Source organism: Melanerpes formicivorus, unplaced genomic scaffold (genome assembly GCF_026170545.1).
Source record: "Melanerpes formicivorus ecotype bairdi unplaced genomic scaffold, bMelFor1.0.p_v2 SCAF_23, whole genome shotgun sequence".
Taxonomy (NCBI): domain Eukaryota; kingdom Metazoa; phylum Chordata; class Aves; order Piciformes; family Picidae; genus Melanerpes; species Melanerpes formicivorus.
Genome location: NW_027142375.1, coordinates 10,318,629 through 10,331,686, shown reverse-complemented (window position 1 = coordinate 10,331,686; position 13,058 = coordinate 10,318,629). Strand labels below are relative to the sequence as shown.

At 42.6% G+C, this 13,058-nt stretch overlaps 1 protein-coding gene across 3 annotated transcripts in view; it reads right to left on the bottom strand.

Moving 5' to 3' along the window:
* CRPPA (CDP-L-ribitol pyrophosphorylase A) overlaps positions 1–13,058 on the bottom strand; it is a 111,872-nt gene that overhangs the window by 67,439 nt on the left and 31,375 nt on the right. For all 3 annotated transcript variants that reach the window (XM_068152495.1, XM_068152493.1, XM_068152496.1), the window contains one exon: positions 90–194. In XM_068152495.1, the coding sequence (XP_068008596.1) occupies positions 90–194 (105 nt within the window). The remainder of the gene's footprint in view (positions 1–89; positions 195–13,058) is intronic.

Genomic DNA, 13,058 nt, shown 5'->3' with positions numbered 1-13,058 from the left:
TGAAAAGCTGTGTGATTTTTTACAGTAATAGGCACAATTTTTTTTTTATTTTTAAAGACATGAAAAATACAGATTATTATTGCCTTTACCTTCCAGAGGTCAGCTGGTCCTTCAACAAGTTTGGCATTTGTTTCACAGTATTTCAGAGCCAGATGCAAGCATTCCGTTCCATAGTCCAAGTCGTAGTCTGTGCACTGTCATAATTAAAACAGAATAAATATGCTTCATTAATCTTCAAGAAATCACATCTTTAAGCAATAACAGATTTTCTTTCATTAATTAAACCTCACACCTCAACAGTCCTGTCCAGAACAATACATTAGAATAAACTTTATTAGAATAAACCAAACCAGGTTGGAAGAGACCTTCAAGATCATCGTGTCCAACCCATCAACCAATCCAACCCACCCAAACAGCTAACCCATGGCACCAAGCACCCCATCAGGTCTCCTTCTGAACACCTTCAATGACAGCGACTCCACCACCTCCCCGGGCAACCCATTCCATAGCACAATCACTCTTTCTGTATAGAACTTCTTCCTAACATCCAACCTGAACCTCCCCTGGCGCAGCCTGAGACTGTGTCCTCTTGTTCTGGTGCTGGCTGCCTGGGAGAAGAGACCAACCTCTGCCTGTCTACAACCTCCCTTCAGGTAGTTGTAGAGAGTGATAAGGTCACCCCTGAGTCTCTTCTTCTCCAGGCTGAGCAACGCCAGCTCCCTCAGCCTCTCCTCATAGGGCTTGTGTTCCAAACCCCTCACCAACTTTGTTGCTCTTCTCTGGACTCGTTCCAGCAAGTCAACATCCTTCCTAAACTGAGGGGCCCAGAACTGGACACAGTACTCGAGGTGTGGCCTAACCAGTGCAGTGTACAGGGGCAGAATGACCTCCCTGCTCCTGCTGGCCACACTGCTCTTGATGCAGGCCAGGATCCTGCATTAGGTAGGTAGATTCAAGATGAACCAGAAATAGAAGCCTTCCAAGCAGCTTATGCCAATTTATCCAGCAAAAATTTATAGAAGTTAACAAAACAATTTAATTAGGTGCTGCCAGGATGGAGATGTAAGGGCAAAGTTGGAGAGGGGTTTGGAACACAAGCCCTACGAGAAGAGGCTGAGGGAGCTGGGATTGTTTAGCCTGGAGAAAAGGAGGTTCAGGGGAGACCTTATTGCTCTCTATAACTACCTGAAGGGAGGTTGTAGCCAGAAGGGGGTTGGTCTCTTCTCCCAGGCAACCAGCACCAGAACAAGAGGACAGTCTCAAGCTGCACTAGGGGAGGTTTAGGCTGGAGGTTAGGAAGAAATTCTGCACAGAGAGAGTGATTGTCCATTGGAATGGGCTGCCCAGGGAGGTGGTGGAGTCACTGTCCCTGGAGGTGTTCAAGAGGAGATTGGACATGGCAGATGGTGCCATGGTTTAGTCATGAGGTCTGTGATGACAGGTTGGACTCAATGATCTTTGAGATCTCTTCCAACCTTAGTGATTCTGTGACAGGGTGCTTGGTTGCATGGTTTAGTTGATTGATGATAGGTTGGACGTGATCTCAAAGTTCTCTTCCAACCTGGTTTATTCTATTCTATTCTACCTTCCTACACTTTTATGTGATAACCAATGAGAAGTGACAGGTATACAAATGTTTTTCATGGCGTTGAGGCCCCAACAAAATAAATCATCACCTTTCTAGCCCTCAGCTTTTAGAACATGGGAACAAGTTAATAAATTGTAGATGCACAAATTCTTCAAATGCCTTTTCACTTTTGTGTTTTACAGCTTCAAAAAAAAAAAAAAAAAGGAATGCAATAGCTAAGAGCATTTGAATTTTCCTCACTTATTTCCCCCTTTTCTTCAGGGACCAGCACACAAAAGAGCAAAGTTTTGGACTGCTCTGACACCCTTGCAGATTAATTTTTTTTTTTTTCAAGTCAATACATTTTTTTAAATTAAAACAAACAAAACCAACCAAACACAAAACCACCCCAAAAAGTCTGGCCACTTCAATCATTGAGAAGAGGCATTTTTCTCTCTACACTCCTTGGACGGGAGCACACTGCGATGGGTTAGGAACTGGCTGGAGGGCCGAGCCCAGAGAGTGGTGGTGAATGGTGCCACGTCCAGCTGGCGGCCAGTCAGTAGTGGAGTCCCCCAGGGATGAGTGCTGGGCCCCATCCTCTTTAACATCTTTATTGATGATCTGGATGAGGGCATTGAGTCTATCATCAGTAAATTTGGAGATGACACCAAGCTGGGGGCAGGAGTTGATCTGCTGGAGGGTAGAGAGGCTCTGCAGAGGAACCTCAACAGGCTGGACAGATGGGCAGAGTCCAATGGCATGAGATTTAACACATACAAGTGCTGGGTTCTGCACATCAGCCACAACAACCCCATGCAGAGCTACAGGCTACAGTCAGAGTGGCTGGAGAGCAGCCAGGCAGAGAGGGACCTGGGGATGCTGGTTGATGGTAGGCTGAACATGAGCTTGCAGTGTGCCCAGGCAGCTAGGAGGGCCAATGGCATCCTGGCCTGCATAAGGAACAGTGTGGCCAGCAGGAGCAGGGAGGTCATTCTGCCCCTGTACACTGCACTGGTTAGGCCACACCTCGAGTACTGTGTCCAGGTCTGGGCCCCTCAGTTTAGGAAGGATGTTGACTTGCTGGAGCGTGTCCAGAGAAGGGCAACAAAGTTGGTGAGGAGCTTGGAACACAAGCCCTATGAGGAGAGGCTGAGGGAGCTGGGGCTGCTGAGCCTGGAGAAGAGAAGACTCAGAGGTGACCTTGTTGCTGTCTACAACTACCTTAAGTGGGGGTTGTAGACAGGCAGAGGTTGGTCTCTTCTCCCAGGCAGCCAGCACCAGAACAAGAGGACACAGTCTCAAGCTGCGCCAGGGGAGGTTCAGGCTGGAGGTCAGGAGGAAGTTTTACACAGAGAGAGTGATTGCCCATTGGAATGGGCTGCCCGGGGAGCTGGTGGAATCGCCATCGCTGGAGGTGTTCAGGAGGAGACTTGACAGGGTGCTTGGTTACATGGGTTAGTTGATTAGGTGGTGTGGGATGATAGGTTGGATGTGATGATCTTGAAGGTCTCTTCCAACCTGGTTTATTCTATTCTATTCTCCCTTCCAAGTAGTTTGGCTTCCTATAGTTACAGGCGGTAAGAATCCTATTAACAGAAAATTGAGGAGGGAGCAGAATCACTCAAGCCAAAACATAGGAACAAGAGCAGGAACTAGGAGCTTACCAGACAGAACTATCTCAAGATGAAATGTCTTGATGAAGGTAAGAAAGTTCTAGTGTGTTTTCATAGTCTTAAATTACCATTCCATCCAGAAATTAATTGCAGGTAACAAGGAAAGACAATTTAAAATAGATTTTTTTTGTAAATAATTGATATATTTGACAAGACCAGAGGCCGGCCAGCCCAGAATCCAGTCTTGAGAAGAGGCTGTCAGTGGATCGTCAAGCATAAGCAAATGAGAACAAGGGAATCCTATCTTCCCATTTTCTCAGAATACTCCCTTAGCCTCACATAATCTCTTCTCCTGGCTTCGGAAATCTCTAATTTAAGTGTCTGAGGGAGAACTTTAACAAGTGACTACCTTAACAGTCTTCAGTGAATTAGGAAGCTTGAATCCACCCAATTAATTTTTGAGTAGCAGGATTTTATTAGCACCTAGTATTATTCCAGAAAAGGGAATGCAAAATCACCTTCACAGCCCTCCAGAATGCTCCACCACATATTCTTACATCTTTCCCCTGGTAAAGAGATCAACATCTATTTAGTCTTTTAAGCTACTTCCAAACTCTCACTATTACTGTCCTTTCTATTTATCTGCACTTACTGATCAATTTTATAACAACATCCTTCTACAAACCTTCTTAGTTAGCCTTCATCTCTCTGCTACACAGGAAAAAATTATATCTCACTTCCTGTCCCAAATTGTTTATGAACAAGAAGTAACAGTGACTGGCTGGAAAGCAGCCCTGAGGAGAGAGACTTGGGGGTGCTGGTGGACAAGAAGCTCAACAGGAGCTCTCAGTGTGCTCTTGCAGCCCGCAAAGCCAATCAGATCCTGGGCTGCATCAGGAGAAGTGTGGCTAGCAGGTCGAGGGAGGTGATCCTCCCCCTCTACTCAGCCCTGGTGAGACCCCACCTGGAGTACTGTGTCCAGTTCTGGAGTCCCTATTACAAGAGGGATCTGGAGGTGCTGGAATGTGTCCAGAGAAGGGCCACGAGGATGATCAGAGGGCTGGAGCACCTCTCCTATGAAGGAGTTGGGGCTGTTCAGTCTGCAGAAGAGAAGGCTCTGAGGTGACCTAATTGTGACCTTCCAGTATCTGAAGGGGGCCTACAAGAAGGCTGGGGAGGGACTTCTCAGGTAGTGATAGGACTAGGGGGAATGGAATGAAGCTGGAGGTGGGGAGATACAGGCTGGATGTAAGGAGGAAGTTCTTCACTATTAGAGTGGTGGAGCCCTGGAATGGGTTGTCCAGGGAGGTGGTTGAGGCCCCGTCCCTGGAGGTGTTTAAGCCCAGGCTGAATGAGGCTCTGTCCAGCCTGATCTAGTGTGGGGTGTCCCTGCCCATGGCAGGGGGGTTGGAACTAGATGATCCTTGTGGTCCCTTCCAACCCTGACTGATACTATGATACTGTGAAGAAGAACTGCACAGGTCCCAGCATAGAACTTCACAAACCTCCACTGGTGATTTACTGCCATGAAAACCAGTTACAGACCTTACCTTGTTTCTTATCGTCTAACAAAGAATCTGCTTTGATAAGTCCTTACTGTTATGCCAAATCTGTTTATTTTCCTTAAAAAGCTTTTGTTAAAAGCTTAACTAAAACATTGTGTTATCCAAGCAGGCTGTTACCAGCTTCAGCAACCTCAAGTAAGATGCCAGGTAACTTCTTAAAGAACAACAGTTAGCTCTGGCATGCACAAGCTCCCCATGTAAAAAGCTGAAATAATCCTTCCACTGTATCAATGTATTCAACCATATGTCTGGAAATTCATGTTTCAAATAAAATGTACCCAGAGACCATGCTCAGAAATTCAACCTCCTTCAGGTTTCAAGAATTCAAAATTGTTAGGGAGGCAAAAATCTAAGTGGGTTAAATAAGAGTCAAATAAGAAGGCTGCAACAGAGTTTGTGCATCCCCCCCCCTTCTTTTTTTTTATCATTCCATCAAGAAGTTTGATAAAAAAGATGAAAAGTTTGTTTCTATTCTTGTTTTATAATCCATTAATGAAACTCAAGGAATTCATCAGCATTGTACATCTGAATTGTATTATTAACACATATAGATGGCTTAGAAAAAAAAAAAAATCAGTTATCACTTCTATACTATTTAAATTAGTCATTTTTGTCAGTTTAGTTTGTCATGACTGCAATCAAAAAGATCATTTTATACAGCCCACTTAGAAAAGTTCTGCAGAGAAGAATAACACATCAGGGTTTTAAGCACTTTCAGCAACAAAGCTGGCATAAGAAGATGAGTAACTTAGAAAGACTTAGGTGCTGCAGAATACTAGAGAAAATTGGAATTTCAAAATGACACATCAGTTTAAGAAGGACATTGAGACACTTGAACGTGTCCAGAGAAGGGCAACAAGGCTGGGGAGAGGCCTTGAGCACAGCCCTATGAGGAGAGGCTGAGGGAGCTGGGATTGTTTAGCCTGGAGAAGAGAAGGCTCAGGGGTGACCTCATTGCTCTCTACAACTACCTGAAAGTAGAATTTTCTTCATAAATATCCTACAATTTTTTTATTATAGGCACTCCCTGATAATCTCACTTTCTTTTTTTTTAAGACAATACAGAAGCTTTCACATTCTGCACCTTAAATGTGGATTTGGAGTTTCACTTGTGGAGCTGTTTAGTGTGTGGATAATACATAAATTAAGCAGGTCTTGACCTGATGCTTCCATTTCATTGTTCTCCTTTGACATCAATGTTATCTGGCTTGCAAAAGAGTACAATGTGACAATATCACAGTATCACTGAGGTTGGAAGAGACCTCGAGGATCATCGAGTCCAACCTATCACCACAGACCTCATGACTAGACCATGGCACCAAGTGCCACGTCCAATCCCCACTTGAACACCTCCAGTGATGGTGACTCCACCACCTCCTTGCGCAGCACATTCTAATGACGAACGACTCGCTCGATGAGGAACTTTCTCCTCACCTCGAGTCTAAACCTCCCCTGGCACAGCTTTGAGACTGTGTCCCCTTGTTCTGGTGCTGGTTGCCTGGGAGAAGAGACCAACCCCTTCCTGGCTACAACCACCCCTTCAGGTAGTTGTAGAGGGCAATAAGGTCTCCCCTGAGCCTCCTCTTCTCCAGGCTAAACAATCCCAGCTCCCTCAGCCTCTCCTCATAGGGCTTGTGCTCAAGGCCTCTCCCCAGCCTTGTTGCCCTTCTCTGGACACGTTCAAGTGTTTCAATGTCCTTCTTAAACTGAGGGGTCCAGAACTGGACACAGTACTACTCAAGGTGCAGCCTAACCAATGCGTTTAGGTTTAAACAATTGCAGATAATTAGAGTGGTAAATGTCACGATGTACAAGTGTTAGTGAAATATAGTTTTAATTATTGCTTTGGTTTATGTCAGATTTTATCCCTTGGAACGGATTTAGGGAAATTCTCTACCCCTTCTAATTATCTGTAATTAATACCATGCTAGAAAGTTGGAATTGCTTAGTCTTGCCCTAGTATATTTTGGTACCCACACACTAAAAAACAAACAACAAAAAATTCCAAGAAAAAATGTTTCATAGATACTTCTTTTTCTGAAATTTTCTCTTTCTTTCTGAGGCTAAAAAATAAAATGCATTTTCTTTTTAATCTGTATGTTATTTATAGAGAAAATATTTAGCATCCTTACATAAAATTTTCCTTAAAAAAAACAAATGAAAAAAGGAAACACTTTGGTGACAAATATTTGACATTGGAAGTTACTAGGCCATTTCTAGTTTCATTGGCAGTTTCTCTCTAGACCTCCATTTTACATATTTTGGGTCTGGAATTCCCTATTCCTTTATATTTTGCATTGACTTTTTTGATCTTGATTGTTTAAAGAATATAAATAATTTCTGCTTGATTTGAAACTATTCACAGTATCACCAAGGTTGGAAGAGACCTCAAAGATCATCGAGTCCAACCTGTCACCACAGACCTCATGACTAAACCATGGCACCAAGTGCCACATCCAATTCCCTCTTGAACACCTCCATGGATGGTGACTCCACCACCTCCCCAGGCAGCCCATTCCAATGACAAACAACTCTCTCGGTGAAGAACTTTCTCCTCACCTCCAGCCTAAACTTCCCCTGGCGCAGCCTGAGATTGTGTCCTCTTGTTCTGGTACTGGTTGCCTGGGAGAAGAGACCAACTTCTGCCTGTCTACAACTCCCCTTAAGATAGTTGTAGACAGCAATAAGGTCATTCCCGAGTCTCCTCTTCTCCAGGCTAAGCAACCCCAGCTCCCTCAGCCTCTCTTCATAGGGCTTGTGTTCCAAACCCCTCACCAACTTTGTTGCCCTTCTCTGGACACGCTCCAGCAAGTCAACATCCTTCCTAAACTGAGGAGCCCAGAACTGAACACAGTACTCAAGGTGTGGCCTAACCAGTGCAGTGTACAGGGGCAGGATGACCTCCCTGCTCCTGCTGGCCACACTGTTCTTGATGCAGGCCAGGATGCCATTGGCCCTCCTGGCCACCTGGGCACACTGCAGGCTCATATTCAGCCTACCATCAACCAGCACCCCAGGTCCCTCTCTGCCTGGCTGCTCTCCAGCCACTCTGACCCCAGCCTGTAGCACTGCATGGGGTTGTTGTGGCCAATGTGCAGAACTGCAAGAAAATCTTCAGATTTGCTCCTTTACAGTGGTACTTTTAAAGTCTGTAGAGAGAGTCTTTTATGTTTCTGTAAGCACTGGCTGTGTCATCTTCAATTCTTTTGACATTGTCAATAACTATCTCCATTTCACTCTCCCATATAAACCCATTCCACAACAATATCAGAACGCTTGCAATGAAAATGCATAACTAATTATGCACAGCAGGGCTCTATGATTTTTCCAGATCCTTGCAAATCAAGTGGTCCGTGCTGTAGTACTGGAGTACATCATGAATATCCATCACAAAGAACACTCTGCTAAGTTGAAAAAGAAGCAGACACAAGGTCTTAGTGAACCTGAATTGGACTATTTTATAAAGGTATTTTTCCTGACATGCTCATTACTGCTGAATTTGCAGGGGATTTGCAGCAAGCACCCAGCCTACAGCTAAATGAGAAATAACAGAACCAGCAAATAGGAGGAGGAGACATGAACAAGGAGGCACTGAGATTAATGTGAGTTCAGATAAGCTCATCTCTGAAACCATTTCTCCTGTAATTAATTATTAACATTACTGTGACACACGTCCAGATGCAGCAGTGCTTCACAGTGAAGAGAATACAGATGCAGCAATTCACTCTGTAACAGAATTAAGTAAGACTGGTTTTCTGCATTCCCAATGCCCTTCACTGCAGTGACTACAAGTCCCCTCCATGTATGTCATGATTTTCTTGTATTCAGCAGAAAAATCAACAAAAGCATTGAAGTAGCATAACTAGATAATGAGAAAAGAGACATTATGTTTCCTAGCACGGACCTGAGAATTAAAAAGAAGCTGAATAATGTGAATATTCACAGGACTAAATCCTAGCCTCAGCATCCTTAAGGCTGACTCTGAATGAAAGAAACAAGAATTATTTCGAAAAAAATCTAAGAGCCATCTTTTCTGCTCTTAAACCCATACCTTAAGATACTTGCAGACAACCTACAGGGTTATTATGAGTGCTTGTATCACTGCCTCAAGTGGAACCAGGGGAGGTTTAGGTTGGGTAGTAGGAAAAATGTCTTCACAGAAAGGATTGTAAAGCATTGGAACAGGCTGCCCAGGAAGTTGTTAACTCATCATCTCTGGAGATATTTAAAGACCCTCTAGATGTGGTGCTTAGGGACATGGTTTAGTGGTGGACTTAGTAGTGCTGGATTAACAGTTGGACTTAATGATCTCAAAGGTTTTCTCCAACCTAACTGATCCTACGATTAGAGCCTACTCTTCAAGTCTTCATCTTATTCCAGCTGCTACTGCTTCTATGCATGGGCACCTAGTAAAGCACATAACTTGCAGCATGGACCCAAGGTGTTCAAGCAGCCAGACTGGCAACTGGGATAAATAACACTTCTGATAGCCTCAGTGGAACACATACAACAGAGAAAAAGTAACAGATCAGCAAAAATCAAACCTCAGTCTTCCTCTTGGTGCCACACCAGTAGATAGATGTGATAGCATGAGAGGAAATGGGTTTAACTTGTGCTAGGGGAAGATTAGATTGGATATTGGGAAAAATTTCTTTACTAGAAGAGTGGTGAGGCATGGGAACAGGCTACCCAGCAAGGTGGTAGGGTCGCTATCCCCGGAGATGTTCAAGAAGCATGCAGATGTGCCATTTCAGGATATAGCTTAGTGGTCACGGTAGTTGGGTTTCAGTTTGGCTCAATCTTAAAGGTCTTGTCCAACCTTAATGATTCTATATATTCTTCATGTTACTCTGAAGTGCATGCCAACTAGCATAATGAAAATGAGATTACAAACTAGAGCTAAGTGCAACAGCTAGTAATTAATCAGAGACTTCATAAATCAGCTCTTAAGTAACCATGTGATAGTATTGATTTTTCTCATACCAGACAGGGACATAGGAGTCATTTGAGCATGCAGCTAAATGTGACATTTCAGACCTCATACACAATTTCAACTTTTAAAAAGTTGTCTTTTAGTTAAAATGCTGTCAAATCAGAAAAAGTTAATATTCCATGTGACAATGGTAGTAGTAACAACACTGAGTTACGACTCGCTGGTTACACTTTAGAAAAATCATCTTGTAAATTGGAAAAATACTTGGGAGAAAGTTACATGTACAAAAAGACCAAAAAACAAACTTCTCTCACTGTAGAACACTAAAGATTAGTCAGGATAGTCAAAGAAATATAAAGAAGTGATTGTTCACATTCTCCCAAAAAGGTCTCCAAATATATCAAGTTCTGAAATTAGGCAACCAACAGAGAATTTTAATCAGCCTTAAAAGTAGAGGTGAGTCAAACACAGGTCAAGTTAAAATGCAGGTTTGTTGGAGGGGGGTTTGGTTGTGTTGGTTTGTTGGGGGTTTTGTTTGTTTGGTTTGGTTCTATTGATGTTGTGTTTTTTTAAACAGAGAAGATTGCTCTGTTTTGGAGCAATTTACTTAAGACAACCACTTCTTGAAATTATGCAAGATCATAAATAGTCTTTTTCTTCACCTTTCAATACTGTCAGTAGCTAATAGATTAAAAGGTCTAGCATCATTATCTTGTTTTCATTGCTCTCTCAAGCAGCAGATGACAATTGAGACGAGTAGTCTCCTATATGCTGGGTACAGTGATTTTCAGTCAGTAATCACCCTTTGAGTCCATGCCAAACAGGTGATCCTTGTGGATACAGTACTCTTATCACTGTGAATCCAGCACCAAGACCATACTATCATAACCCAGTCTAACTTGAATGATTGCAATGTGTCTCCCTAACTTACACCCTCCAAATTACATCTGAAGACAAAATGCCTTTCACTGTCACAGACATGCCAGATTTCACTCAGGGTGCAGATGCTGCACCAAACTGCTCCAAGAGCTAATATGTGAATTCATAAAGTGCTTGGAGATCCTACAGGATGAGGAGTGTCATAAAATTGAGGTAATTATCCCATTAGCAACACAATTTTTCATTTTTTTTCTTATGCAAGGCATCAGAATTTCTCTAAACATTCTTGTGGCAGAAATTAACTAGGGCAAGGTGGGGATTCACTCAACATCCTGGCCCTACCATTGTGCCAAAGAACTATAATCAAATGCAGAGCTATCCAAACTAGCAGAGTGTTTTTTTCAGCAGACCACCAATCTAGCTTCAGGTTTTGAACAAATGAAAGCATTATTGGCAGAATTAATTTACCATATTTATCCTGGAATGATTTGGGATACAGAAAAAAAAATATATTCCTTGAAATCCCAGCAAAATGCTGCTACAAAGATGTTAGATGAGGTAACTATAGACTCTGTTTGGCAAAACATCTCAAAACTACAACCCAAAGACTGTATAAATCTGGATATTCCATTAAGTGAGGCTTTCAACCCTGTAATTTAAGCAACCACCTGTATACATCAGCTTGAAGACGAATGGAAAAAGGCAGATCAAAATCCTCTATAAAACTGCATTATTGCTCCATTGCAATTCTGTGTGAAAACCAACAATTTTCCAGTTTTCAGCAGGAATGAAATGGAACCCAACTCATTGTCTAGTGAAGCTCCTAAGAAATAATTTTTGTGACGGGACTAAAGCCAGAGGGAAAATCCAAGCTGAAACAGAGCACACAAGGAAAGGCTGCTGTTAAAGAATCCAAAACCCCTCATATAAAGAGAAATTATATACTAGGCTCTTATTTCAACATCTAGGAGACACACAGAATCCCTTGGCAAAAAAATGAGATGTAAAATCCTAATGATCCATGGACAAATCAGCAGAAATGCTTAATTTGTTAGGTTATTTTATATGCTTAGACTGCATTGAAACACTCAGTCCTCATCTTGAGGAATTAAAATCTGTGTTATTATATCCAAGTAAATGGAATAGGAATTTCAACAAACTGAAATAATCCAGGCTGGACGAGGCTCTGGCCAGCCTGATCTAGTGTGGGGTGTCCCTGCCCACGGCAGGGGGGTTGGAACTAGATGATCCTTGTGGTCCCTTCCAACCCTGACTCCTACTATGAATCCAGGCTACTTTACTGCTCTGCCAAGTAAACTGACCAAGTAACCAAAGAAGTATTTACAGCATAGGCAGATGTGTGTACAGTACCTGTAGGACTCCACATATAAAAGAACAGTGGCTTGTAGTACTGTTCCCTATACAAATAATCTAAGTAGTAGATTACTGTTATTTTAGCTAGCTCTTGCCTAATTCACAAATCACTTCTTCATTCAGTATTTGCAATTACAGTTGATGACAAAGAAGAAAAAGACAAACTGGAGTGCAGAACTAGGGAATACAGGAGAGTAGTTCTGAAGAAAGAGACTTGGGGGGGTTGATTGATGAGATACTCAACAGCTCATGCAGTTCAGAAGGCAAATCCTAGGCTGCATCAAGAGGAGTGTGGCCAGCAGGTCAAGAGAGGTGATTCTTCACTGGGGGAGGAGGGGAGGGGGCAGCAGCAGTAAATCCAACCTACAAGATATATATAGCCTAATTTTTGTCCCATTTTAACAACAGTGATCTATTTTTCAGGCATTTTTACAGTACAAACCCAAACAGTTCTGACCTCACCGATTAATGACTGAATAGCATCTGGCAATCTTTTTCTCCCAAGAGCTGCTGGCAAGAGGTAAATATTAAGCTATTCAACCTTGCCACAAGTTAGATGCCTTGGAACACACAAAGTTTCATATTTGGTGAACGCTGAGAAAGAAGCTGAGGTGCTTGAAGATTCACATAGCTTTTAGGAGGGAGTTGAGCAGTGGTTTGTTTGTAGTTCATTTCAGCATTCAACGCCCAAATTCTGCTTCACATTTTGACCCTTCAGTCCTTTTTCTAAATCTGACCCTTGTTCCTAGAGTCGCCAATGTTTTAGTCGATTTGTAGAACACTGATCATTTAACACTGCACGAAGCAACAGGCAACTAATTTGACAGAGACTGATTTCTTCAACAAAGAATGAACCCACAAGAAAATTCCCAAATAAGTCTAGACATTTTGCCTCAAAGGACTTGCCTGACTTATGCCAAAATATCACTAAACATCTACAGCTGACTCTACTTCCATGCTAGAGAGGATATTTAAGTACTTCATAGGTTTGAAAAAGACTCCCAGCAATGTTGTGCCCTTTCAAAAAGCACTTCAGAAGTTTACTAAATCCACATGGAATACACTCCCTATTATTTACATTCAGAAAAGACAATACTTCAAGCAAATACTTCTACAATGGTCCT